Raw genomic sequence first — 12,986 nt, forward strand, 5'->3', positions numbered from 1 at the left:
GCTAAACGGAACAAAGATAAGCGAGATTTCTAGTTGTCATGAATGATTTCAAGTATTTGAATTTGGGTCACCCAGATACTTAATCGTTTGGCACTCGTAAAAATATAACTGCAGTAATTTTCTGTTAAGAGATGCTGATGAAACTTCCTGGAGATGTTGGAATTTATAATTCGATTGTTAATCGAAGAAACAAAGATAACTGAACATGTAATGCTGATGAGGACAATTCAATCTATGAAACCATTACTTCAGAAAAATTTAACAGATCCAAATCTCAGATGCCAATTATGTATGGAATCAATATGCTTCTGGTTTTGCAGGTAATTACACAGTAGTATCTGCGCATCATAGATTCGGAATGAACACAAGATTTCAACACAATGGCAAGTCAGGTCATATTTGTTTTCCTGGCAGCAGAAATGGAAACACAAAGGGGAGAAATAAAAAAGGTTTGCAAAATCTAAACCAGTCGGACTAAACAGAACACAATTGTCTCAACAGCTTGTTTAGGAATTGATAAAAGAAAATGAAAACCATGTCTCATCATACAGTTAACATGGGGTCATCAGCTTCATCAGTTGAACCAGAATCGAAGCCAGGAACGAGAGCAGAACCTTCTTCATTGATAATGTGGTTCTCTTTATTGTTCAGACTTATTGGGTTCTCGGTGATAACAGATATTACTCCTTCATTTGTGAGATTGGCCACCAATTCCTCCTCTGTAATCTTCTGAAGCTCCGCATTTCCCCAATCTTCCAAAATGACAATAGTGTTTTTGGTTTCCCAAGTCTTTAAAATCAGATCTGGGCCAGGCTGCCATTCGATCTCTCCAGTGATACCTTTGAGTAAGAACTTGTATTGAATTGTTTTCCCAATAGGTATATCCTAATCCAAATACAGAGCCAAAATGTCAGAACTTGCAGTAAAGTTATTTGAATTGTTTTGTATCCATTGATTCTTTCTCACCAGTTGAATTGTCCAAACATGGCCTTCGGACCAATCCAATGGAACCGCATTCAATGGGTCCCACAAGCCAAAAATGGGATCATCCCCCACCAGGAGAAATTGCTGACCGAAGAGACATGCCTTCTGCAATTTGAATTTTACATGGACAGTTTTCAATGCATCTGAAATGTGGCAGAGATTGATAAAATGGAATCAGTATCGAATCAATAAGTGAAAAACAAGTTAATTGGGAAGATTAGAAGTACTAAGCATACATGTTGCTTGGAGCTGAGTGTCTACGGTCTCTGCATCTGCCTGCATTGATTAACTTAACAGGGTCAAATTAAAAAGTAATTGCTGAATCAATTTTGTAAGCAAATTCAGTTCAAATTAAGCCCATATCGATGTAAAGAATAAAGGTAAAAAGTTTCTTTGAGATCTCAAACAGAACAAACCTATAATGAACTTTAATTTCACCACACCTTCCCTGATATCTAGTCATGCTGAACCAATTTTGTAAGCAAGTTTAGTTCAATGTAAGCACATATTCAGGTCAAGAATTTTTTTTAAAGCTTCCTTGAGATCTCAACAGAAGAAAACTTTAAGGAACTTAAAGTTGACCACACCCACACTGATATCTAGTCATGCCTTGATCAATTATTTCTACAATTAATAGAATCTTGATACATTTAAAGAGCTCGATGATACTTATCCAATTTTTTTAGGCATATAGCTAACATGCAACAGCAGCTGGTTAGCCTTCTCTCTCTCAAAGACTTTAAATCAGCATCTTTAAGAGTAGATGAGATCATGGTTTTAAATTTCGGAACGTTTCGGCCGAAATATTTCGGTTTTGGTGGAAAACGAAACGAAATTCACAGTGAGTCGGAAGAGTACCAAACTTCGCCGAAACGTTTCAGAAATTTCGGCCGTTTCGGTGAAATTTCGAAAATTTCGGTGAAATTGGAAATCTCGGTGAAATTGGAAATTTCGGTGAAACGTTTCGGAAATTTCGGTGAAACGTTTCAGTGAAGTACAAAATTTCACCCGAAATTTCGGTGAAACGTTTCGGAAATTTCGGTGAAATTTTTACAAGATTTCGTCCGAAATTTCGTATCGAAACCGAAACCGAAACCGAGATTTAAAACCTTGGATGAGATCTTCACCATTGGATTGTCTTGGTGGTAGATTAGGAAAGCAAATTAGAAAAGCTAATCGAGTGATAGGAAAGTAGATTTGATACCATGTCAGAATTGAAAATTTTCACTAAATCTTGGATACAATACAAAAGCCCTAATGAGTGTTTATATAAAACACTCAAAAGATTAAAAAAAAATATAGAAAGAGATAAATTAGAAACATCCTAATCTAAGCTACTTTCTTATCACTCTAGATTACATCTTCTAATCTGCTTACCACCAAGACAATCGAACGGTGAAGATCTCATCTACTCTAACAGCATTTGTGTCTACCAGCACAAACAAGATCTTCCCCTCCTTCAAAACAAGATGATCAATCTTAATCAGATCCATCTGATTCTGATCATTTTCCTTTACTCCCATGCCTAGTCTTAAGTCTTAACCATATAGATACTGCTAAGCAAAACCAAGAAAAACATAACCAAAGCAATGAAATCAAATAGAGCTTAAGAAATAAAACTGGATTTTACAGGATAAAAAAACATATCAACCAGATGAAGAATAGAATAAAAGGAAAACTATAACATGAAACAATCAAAACAATAACAAAAATCTGGAGAAAGCAAGAGAAGGGACTAAGCGAAAACATAAACAAGAGTGTAGAAACCACAAACCAAATCAACAAAATCAGACATTAAAGCCAGATAGCAAGATCCAAAACCATAAAACAACTAGAATACCTCCGAAGATGATAATAATACGGCTCGAAAGGGTTTCTTCTGTGAAAAAATGGATCGTTGTAAAACAGAGAAACCGGAATAGGATCGGAGGAAGGAAATCGAAGGTCTTGGAAGAAGAAGAAGAAGATTTCTCGAATAAGAGAAATCTCTGGTTCTGCAACTCTCACTCAAGATCTTAGGGTTTGCTAGGGCATCCATATCAATTTCTTTTTTCTTTTTTCTACTTTAGCTTTGAGTTTCTTCAAGCATTTCAACTTCTCTTCTCTCTCTCTCTCTCTCTCTCTCTCTCTCTCTCTGTGTAGCTTATTGTGGGGACTGTGATGGATTTAAATAAGCGAGGGACGAAAGAGTGACTGGAGTGCGGCTACGATTTGTAGAGAATGCCAGCTGTAGGGTGGAGATTGATTTGCAAGATCTCGAGACACGTGGATTATTTGTTAGGATTTTGCAGAGCGTTTCTTCCTCGGCTATTATAGGGACCCGTTCCGTAACTAAAAATGTTAAAGCGACAACATGAACATTGATCATACCATCAGAATAGCGTGGTAACTAATATTTACCGTTTGATTTGATCCTAAAAGAGAACAGCTAGGCAGAAAGTCACTGTTAGAAGGAGAGTAAAAGTTACTTTCCCTTTTATGAGAAAAGTGCCCCATATCATTGCGTAGGTTCATTTGAGAGAGTATTAGGAGGGACTCTACACAAGTGTCTCTTTGTTTCCCAAATAGAGGTAAAGATTTTACTGTGTGTGTCACCAAGATATCACCCTTTTCACTTTCTTGTGAACAACCTTTAAATTACCAGTCTCATTTATTTGACGTGAAGGCCTATGTTCTAGTTTTTTGCACTTGTTCAAATGGGAATTGCTCATCTCAAGAAATAGGCCTCATCTTCTTTTATTACGCAGATTTTAATGCGGCTCCATTACCAAAATTTCAATATTTATCATTTAGGTGATTGATTGCACTACAAAATTAATAAACATTGTATACTCTACTTAGGGTGGGGTTGTCGCCACCCATATGAACTCAACACCATAGCGGGTATTTACTGCATCCATAGCGGTGTAAGTAGTCAACACGGAGGAGACAATCATTTGGATTTACCTGGAACTTACATCGGGCCACGTTTGGATACCTCATGTTTTTGTTTTTGGACTTGGATTTGAGTTTTGAATACAAAATACATCAATCATTCTCATGCTGATGTTGTAGGAGAGAGAGACGTGGGTGAAGGTAATTGTCACAAATATTGATTTCCAAATAATGTCTTGCGGAATAGATTTAAAAATCAGATCTTTTTTCACTGATCTGATCTAGTTCCAAATATAGTCAACCTTGTAGAGTAGTGGTACGGAATGTCTTTACCAATATAAAGAGGAGAGAGAGAGAAAGAGACAAAAAGCATCATTTCTAAGAAATCCAAGAAAAAAATTCCACTTTATTATGGTTTTTGGCTTGAATTTGATAGGGACTAGACAAGGGTGACACATCATCCCACATATAATTTTTAACCACAAGACATCCCTAGTCGTCCTCAAGGGATTTCAATGTCATATTGGCAACCAAATAATGGGTTTTGCTGATGTGGCAACCAAATGTCAAGCTAAACCCCTAAGTCATCCTGGCTTTTGTGCAACCAAAGTGAAATTATGTGGGGGCAGTGCGGTCATGCGCACAATGGGAGCACGACAGAGATGCCACCCTCCCTTTACGCTCATGAATGAGCAAACCACCGTATAAAAATTCCATCACTCAATACACCTGATCAATTTTCAAGTCCCACACACTCGATACATCTGATCAATTTTCAAGTCCTACACGTAGACATGTATGCATAATCTTGTAAACGATTGTGACATGTCTCAACGGTCATGGTCCCATGCCCCAACGAACATTTCATGCATGAGATAAATTACAAAAAAATAAGGCTAGCGATATTGGCACCACGATGTTTTAATAATTGCACAAACTCAGCTTGTCTTTTCTTTTTTAATTGGCTTCTTAGAGCTTTTACGGAACTGTTACAACATTTGACTACTGTTTAGATGATAAAAGACAAGATGACTGAGCAATTATCAAAACATGGTAGTGACAATATCAGTAGCAAAAAAAATCAATGGTTTACTTTATTTGGCGTAACTCTAAACAAGGCTTGATAGATCAAGGGCGTATGATCATCCAATGAAGGTGAGATTGACGACAAAGAATCGGATCAAAATATCCTGTGAGGCCCCTTTTTGTAAAGAGTGAAATAGTCTATTACCAATTTGTAACTATAATCCATCTAAGGAATGATAGAATGAAGGGCGCCCTTGCAAAAACCAGCTGATTTTTTCAAGGGCGCCCTTCATTCTATCATTCCTCTAATCATCTAAGAGTAATTTTATCCCCATTCCTATGCAATGCAGATAAAACAACTGCAGAAAGTCATTTTTACTGTCAATGGTAAAACGGTATTTTTTTAGCTCAATGTATACTAGATGAAGATTGTTGATTGTATAGAACATCATGAGGTGACCCCACGATCTTGGTCCCATCCCAAATCGACATCCCATTAACATCAGACTAATGTTGCGATTATCCTATTAATGTTGCAAAACAGCATATAGGGAGTGGAATTTGCAAGAATGATATCACACTAAGTTCAAGAGTGATTTTTCACATCCACATTGCCTCCTTAACAACTTCGCAAGCGGGTATGCATTCTATCTCAGGAGTGGAATTTGCAATAATCTCATGCTGTTGCTCCCTTCCCAAACGCAAAGATGTAATTAGGATTTATTATCGTAAACATCAACATCAGACTAAAAGTCTGAATTGGTATATCCCGTATGGTCAAATCAACATCGTCGTTATATACTAGGCAATAGTGTCGAATGCTCCTAAATATTTAAAGATATATCAAACAGCACTCTGGTGCTCTGGATCGGGATTAGATTGATATCTACTCGCTATGCTCATAACATGATCTGTATCTGCTCTTGTGCATAACATAGCATACATCGAGCTTCTTACTAGCTCAGTAGAATATTGATTCATCTTTTCATTTTCATATGGTTTCTTGGACATCATTTTGAATAGGTACATGCCTAAAGAGGATAACTATATCTTGGAATCCCACACATTGATCATTATCAATATATCTAATCCCGATAATTCATTTGGAAGAGTCCTAGAATTTTGTTCTTTCTTTCTCTGTATACAGTCCATGGTTTTAAATTTCGACCGAAATCCGAAATTTCGGATTTTGGTGAGGACCGAAATGAAAAGGTACTGAAACCGAAATTCCTTAAATTTACCAAATTTCGTTCGAAATTTTGAAAATTTTGAAAATTTCATCGAAATTTATAATAAAATAATAATTTTTATTCCATTAAAGAATTTCGAACGAAAATACTGAATTTCGTCCCAAAAATTCGGTGTTTCGTGCGTCAATACCAAATTTCGCCGGAAATTTCGGTTTTGGGTACGTCCAAAATTTTAGCCGAAACCGAAACTTAAAACCATGGTACAATCTGAGACCAAAAATATAAGATGACTCTCCTAAGTTCTTCATAGAAAAATTGCTAGAAAATTAGATCTTAACAATTGATAACATTTGTACACCATTGTCAAAGAGAAGTACATCGTCACGCACAAAACCGGAAATGCCATTGCACTCCAACTAGCCTTCTTATAGATGCAAGCCTCATTCAAATTTTTTGAGAAGCCAAACATTTTGAGTACCCCATTAAAATGGATATTCTACCTAAGAGAAGCCTATTTTATGTCTTACATTGATATCAACAGCTCACATACTGACTGATTATCATGAACAACAGATTCAAAACCCTATGGCTGGAACATAATCCCAATATCTTGATTTTTAGCAGCAATGTGTCAATTTCTTGAATGAAACTATTTGAAAAAGGTGATTGTGACATACATCTACCAAATCCCATAATTATAATGCGTTGGTATGGTTAATAAAACTCTTGTGGACTTTAACACGGCTACTTGTGAGAAAGTTTCCAAGTAATCAATATCAGGCTTTCAGTTATAGCCCCTCTTTACTATTCTAACCTTGCAGTCTATCTACCTTTGTTTTCTATCTCTAAATCAAGGTTTAAAATTTCAGTTTCGGTATTTGAAATTTCAAAATTTCGGTCAAAATTTGGTACAAAATACGAAATGAATATTTTATTTAATATTAAATTTCGGCCGAAATTACCAAAATTTCGGTAAAATATTAAATTAATATTAAAAAAACAGTTTTCTTGGGTCAAATTTCGGAAAAACCGAAATTTCGAAATTTCGGCCGAAATAAATGACCGTTTTGGTTTTGGTCAATTACGGTGTCGGTCTCCACCGAAATCCAAAATTTCGGATTTCGGTCGAAATTTTAAACCATGCTCTAAATGAACAGAGAACTACTTCATAGTTTCACATTTTAAACTCAAAAATAAAAATAAAAATAAAAATAAAAAAAATAAATAAAAAAAATAAATTAGACTGGTGTCTCATCAGATTTATAAGGTGAATGGGCATGAAGTCCAGTATTTTTCAGATAATCTATGAGGTACGGCCTATTTATATTGCAGCTCAACAAATGAGCGTTTTATATCATCCTGAGAAGTAGGCCCCACTGTACTTTCTGAAAATGCTGGACTTCACGCCCGAAAACCATAAATATATATGTGGAATAGTCATCAGTTAATGTAATGAAGTCAAAGAAACTTCCTTTCTTGTTATTATAGAAAGAGAGGCATGCTGTTGGTATTTGTCACCTAGAAGGCCATTCATCCTTGAATAGTTGAATGGCCTTTCGCCTTAGGTCTCTCAGGCCTCTATCATCTCTCATTTGCCTATGAAAATACAAAGAAGAGAAAGAAGAAGTAACACAATAACATAAAAGAAAATTAACACTAACATTACATTCTTTTCCTCTGCCTATGAAAATTAAAATCTTCATCACTCTCATTGCAGCTGGTTCCCAATTCTTTAATATCAATAACAAGTGTCGAGCTACATGAATATCCTGACCATTCGTTTTTGCAGGTCTGAAGCACATATGATCTGATCTCCCTTCTACATTCCTAAACTTTATCAAGCACTTTTCCTTGATCGGCAGTTAAAAGCCAAGCTAATTAAGAAAAGTGTAAAACAAAGCAAAGAACAACAGTATCTAGACACAGTAGTCAACACTTTTCGAAAATAAAAATGAAAGTAAATATGACAAAAACCCCTATTTTAAAGATAATTAAAAAAAAAAAAATGTAATCACCACTTAAGCCATCACACGTGACAGGATGCGGCAAATGCCGATCAGGTCTCTCCGCCCAGCCAACACGGCATTGGATGAAAGTAACCCTTCAAAAGTATTGAATAAATAATATTTTCAATGAGGTGATCGGGGCAATTTCCCTATTAACAAAAAAAAAAAAAAAAACTTTCTCTGTCATTTGTCTAATCTAATATATAATCACTCCAATAATTTTTTCTTATTGGATGTCAAATCTCCAAAATAATGAAAGATCCTTACTTGGATTCAGAAGTAAACTTTGTTCAGTTGAATTCTTCAAAGCAAAAGACCCTTAGATTGATTAAGATGTTAACTTTGTTCAGTTGAATTCTTCAAAGCACCCCATATAACCTACTCAGCAAGAAACCACCAAGTATGATAATATTATAGGCAGAGAGCAATTAGGCCCTTTCACTATAAATTGTGTAGTCAACAAACTAAAAATATTGAAACTTCAACCACTTCGTAAAGCAGCTTCCATTTCCTTCCCTTAACAATAAATACATAACATGAGGAAAGGTTTCTATAGTCCAATGGAGCTCCCACACATAAGGGTCTTTTGCTTGTCTATCATCCATGTCTCCCTTCTCCTAAGCATGAACATCCTATGCTCAGAATCTACCAGCTTGGGAAACCAAACTGATCAACTAGCTTTGCTTGCCTTCAAGGATCAAATAACCGACGATCCTCTCGGCATCCTGAGTTCATGGAACACTACTCTCCATTTCTGCGAGTGGCAAGGAATCACATGCAGTCGCCTGCATCAGAGGGTTACCATCTTAAACCTAACTTCGAAGAGCCTTGTAGGTCTGATTTCTCCCTATATAGCAAACCTCACCTTCCTTAAGAAAATCAACCTCGTAAACAACAGCTTCCATGGAGAAATCCCCAGAGAAATTGGTCGTTTGTTCCGGCTACAGTATCTTAATCTGGCCAAAAATTCATTGGGAGGGGAAATTCCATCTAATATTACCTACTGCCCGGACCTCGGCGTCATCAGTTTAACATACAACAATCTTGTAGGAGACATTCCTGTCGAGCTAGGTGCTTTGTCAAAGCTCACTTTTTTCGCTGTTGGGGTTAATAATCTTACCGGAAGCATCCCACCTTCATTCGGCAATCTTTCGTCTCTCACAGTTTTTTCTATAACAAGAAATAATCTGGAGGGAAGGATTCCAGATGAGCTAGGCAAACTCACGAGCTTGCAAGTTTTTCAAGTCTCTGAAAATAAACTGTCTGGTATGGTCCCTCACCAGATTTACAATTTCTCGTCTATCTATCTATTTGATGTGGCAGATAATCAACTGTATGGAAGCCTTCCATCTGATATTGGCCTCACTTTTCCCAATCTCCAATCACTTACTGTGGGAATGAACCAGTTTACAGGATCCATTCCAGCTTCGTTATCCAATGCTACGAGGCTTACACTATTTGATGTATCCCGTAATGATCTTAGTGGAACAGTCCCCATGAATCTCGGAAACCTGCAGGGTCTCATTAAATTAAACATTGAAATTAATAGGCTCGGAACAAAGCAAAATGATGATTTGAAATTTCTCACTTCTTTATCCAACTGTAGCAGCCTAGAAGTATTGACCATAGATGGAAACAAGCTAAGAGGTCAGTTGCCAAACTCCTGTGTTAACCTGTCAACTCAGCTTAGAATACTAGCAATAGGACGGAACCAAATATATGGAAGCATCCCTTCATGGATTGAGAATCTCGTTGGCTTAACCAGCCTCGCTATGGAGTGGAATTTTTTTACTGGAAGTATTCCCATTGCCATTGCGAATCTTCAGAGGTTGGAGGGATTGTCCTTGGCTCGAAACAGACTATCAGGGCAGATTCCATCCTCCCTTGGCAACCTCACTTTATTGAATGAACTATACTTACTAGAAAACAGCCTACAAGGAAGCATACCATTGACTCTCGCTAATTGTCAGCATCTACAAGTGTTAGACCTCTCTCGAAATAACCTTAGTGGTATTATACCAAAATCAATTCTTAGCCTCTCCCAGTTAACTTCCCTCAATATAGCTCAGAACTCTTTTACTGGTTCCCTACCAATGGAAGTGGGTAATTTTGAAAACCTAATGGGATTGGATGTTTCTGAAAACAAGCTGTCAAGTGAAATTCCTAACACGCTTGGCAATTTCATAACCTTGGAATACCTCTACATGGACAGAAACCTTTTTGAAGGAACAATTCCATCATCGTTGAGTACTTTAAAAGCTATTCAAGAAATCAATCTTGCATACAATAATTTCTCTGGGGAGATTCCAAATTACTTGGGGGGGTTTCCTTTTCTGCAATATCTAAATTTGTCTTTTAATGATTTTGAGGGTGAAGTGCCAAAAGAAGGGGTGTTTACAAATGCAAGCGCAATTTCAATCCTTGGAAATACTAAGCTCTGTGGGGGTGTCTCAGAACTGCAATTGCCCGCATGCTCCATCCATGCTTCACAGAAAAATAGAAGTTCTCCTCCTCTCAAAATAATAATTCCTGTTACTAGTACAGTTTTATGTTTGATTCTACTATCATGTTTCTTTACTATACGGTATTGGAGGAGAAAGCCAAGGCTGCCTGGAAGGGAACCCAACAAGAAGGATCAATACTTACGGGTCTCTTATGCGGAGCTCTTTAAAGCAACTGATGGTTTCTCTTCAACCAATTTGATCGGTACTGGAAGTTTTGGGTCTGTATATAAAGGAATTCTGGATGACAAAGAAACAACCGTTGCGGTGAAGGTACTTAACCTCCAACAACAAGGAGCTTTGAAGAGTTTCATGGCCGAATGTAAAGCCTTGAGAAACATCCGACATAGAAATCTCATAAAGATCTTAAGTTCCTGCTCGAGCATGGATTTTAAAGGTAATGATTTCAAAGCTATAGTTTTCAAATTCATGCCAAACGGGAGCATAGAGGAGTGGTTGCATCCAAAAGCAGATGGACAGGATTCACTCAGATACTTGAACTTCATTGAGAGACTGAATGCAGCCATTGATGTAGCTTCTGCACTGGATTATCTTCACCACCAATGCCAAATACCACTCATCCATTGTGATATAAAGCCGAGCAACATCCTTCTTGATAATGACATGAGTGCTCATGTTGCTGATTTTGGGTTAGCAAGGTTCTTTTCTAAGACTATCAATAGTTCTTCCCTAAATCAGACCAGCTCAATTGGAGTAAAGGGATCGGTTGGGTATGTTGCTCCAGGTAAGTTTTTCATTCATTTTTTAGTTTTAAGATTTGTTTAATAAAATTGTTAATAATCAAATAGCTGCTCAATGAAAATCAGACGAATCAGCAAAATAGATACTTCTACACCCATCAACACACTCACAATAATTTAGACCATCAACTGCAATCACGATAGAAGTTTTATATTGAAAGGTCAAATGATGATGGATATATGCTGGGCTAACTAATACGGCTAAATGTATTTCAATTGAAATGATTAATCCATCTTGTCAGTAGATTAATTTTTACTTCCAGAAGCACAAAATCTCACTCATTCATTTATTTTCTAGCGGGCAACATAGATTATTATTATTTTTACTGGGATATGTTATTCCTATTAGCTATATCTTGTGCACCCTTTCGCCTCTGGTTCGTCTCCTATCCACATCTTGTCTAACATGGAACTAGTGAGAGGAACTTCCTTCATGCTCCTATGCTTTCTATGTTCAGAAAAATGATAAAAATAGCGCTGACCTGTCTAATTAAGTGATTTTAATCCCAGCTTCTCTAAGCATCTTGGTAGTTCCTTACTCATTACCATTGTAACAAGACAAGAGACATGTGAATTGCAGAGTATGGTATGGGTGGCCAAGTATCTACACACAGGGATGTGTACAGTTACGGGATACTTTTATTGGAGATGTTCACAGGAAAGAGTCCCACTGCTGAAATTTTTAAGGACGGTCTAAGCCTTCATAAATTCGCTAAGATGGCCTTACCCACGAGAGTTATGGAGATCGTTGATCCTCTATTGCTCAAAGATGAGGAAGAAGAAGAAGCATCTATCAACGGAGAGAATAATTGCATTGAACTGAGAAATAGAATACAGGAGTGCTTGGTTTCGATAATTGGCATTGGCGTCTCGTGTTCTCTGGAATTACCAACAGCACGGATGGAGATGAGAGATGTTACCATGGAAATGAATGCAATTAGAGAAATATTTCTCAGGGTTGGAATCCATGCAAAGAAACCAAAAGTTTCCTCATTATTAGGTAATGGTGCATCTAACCTTGTCTAGATATTGTTAGCTATATATTTTTTTGGACATCTGCTCATGGGGGATTGAACTGCTAAGAAAAACTTCCAACATGCTTCCAAGATCTTTTTAGTAAAAAGAAAAACAGCAAATATTTCTGTATCTTTTTAATCTATAAGAAGGCCTCTACCTTTTTCTCTCCCCACTCATTTCTGTTCCCTATATTTTGAGTACGTTAATAATTTTGTGATCGCCTGTGGAGATTGAGATATATTGTATTCCAAGAACCATGAATATTATAAATTACCAAAGCAAATTTCTTCTGTACATCCTTATTCAATGTTCTAATCTTGTTTCTCTCTGTTTTTGCATGCATCCTTATCATGCTCAAAAGGAAAAGAAAGCATTGGATACACAGAACATGCTCAAAGTGGCAAGTAGGATCGTGTTGATGGAGATGGTTAAGTATGGGGTGTTAGGCCTTCAAAACTTTGGTAAAATGACCTTTCTAGACTTTCTTAGGAACAAGTTTCCATTTTTCAGGCTTCTCTTAGTAATTAATGTCTCTTAAAATGTGTTGTATGCCAAGTTGTAATAATGCGTTTGCTAGAGCCTATCCTTTAATTCATCTATTTCTCATATGCTCAGTGTTGACTCAGG

The 12,986-nt window shown here is 36.8% G+C and overlaps 2 protein-coding genes and 1 long non-coding RNA gene across 3 annotated transcripts; 1 reads left to right on the forward strand and 2 right to left on the reverse strand.

Moving 5' to 3' along the window:
* Window positions 1-264: 264 nt before the first annotated feature.
* Window positions 265-3,121, reverse strand: LOC143878435 (uncharacterized). The gene is made up of 4 exons (XM_077380728.1): window positions 2,825-3,121; window positions 1,221-1,260; window positions 967-1,127; window positions 265-885 (listed from the first exon to the last, which is right to left on the reverse strand). Exons 1-4 carry the CDS (start codon window positions 3,020-3,022, stop codon window positions 544-546), a joined length of 741 nt encoding a protein of 246 aa, XP_077236843.1. The 5' UTR covers window positions 3,023-3,121; the 3' UTR covers window positions 265-543.
* Window positions 3,122-7,792: 4,671 nt separating this feature from the next.
* Window positions 7,793-9,562, reverse strand: LOC143879917 (uncharacterized). Its single transcript, XR_013251436.1, has 2 exons — window positions 8,348-9,562; window positions 7,793-8,229 (listed from the first exon to the last, which is right to left on the reverse strand). It is a non-coding gene; the product is annotated as an uncharacterized LOC143879917 (long non-coding RNA).
* LOC143879916 (uncharacterized) lies at window positions 8,622-12,718 on the forward strand. Its single transcript, XM_077382609.1, has 2 exons — window positions 8,622-11,326; window positions 11,923-12,718. Exons 1-2 carry the CDS (start codon window positions 8,641-8,643, stop codon window positions 12,366-12,368), a joined length of 3,132 nt encoding a protein of 1,043 aa, XP_077238724.1. The 5' UTR covers window positions 8,622-8,640; the 3' UTR covers window positions 12,369-12,718.
* Window positions 12,719-12,986: the final 268 nt, after the last annotated feature.

This window comes from Tasmannia lanceolata, unplaced genomic scaffold (assembly GCF_043159265.1).
Source record: "Tasmannia lanceolata isolate RefF3 unplaced genomic scaffold, GAP_Taslan_0.1 ptg000006l, whole genome shotgun sequence".
Classification (NCBI taxonomy): Eukaryota; Viridiplantae; Streptophyta; class Magnoliopsida; order Canellales; family Winteraceae; genus Tasmannia; species Tasmannia lanceolata.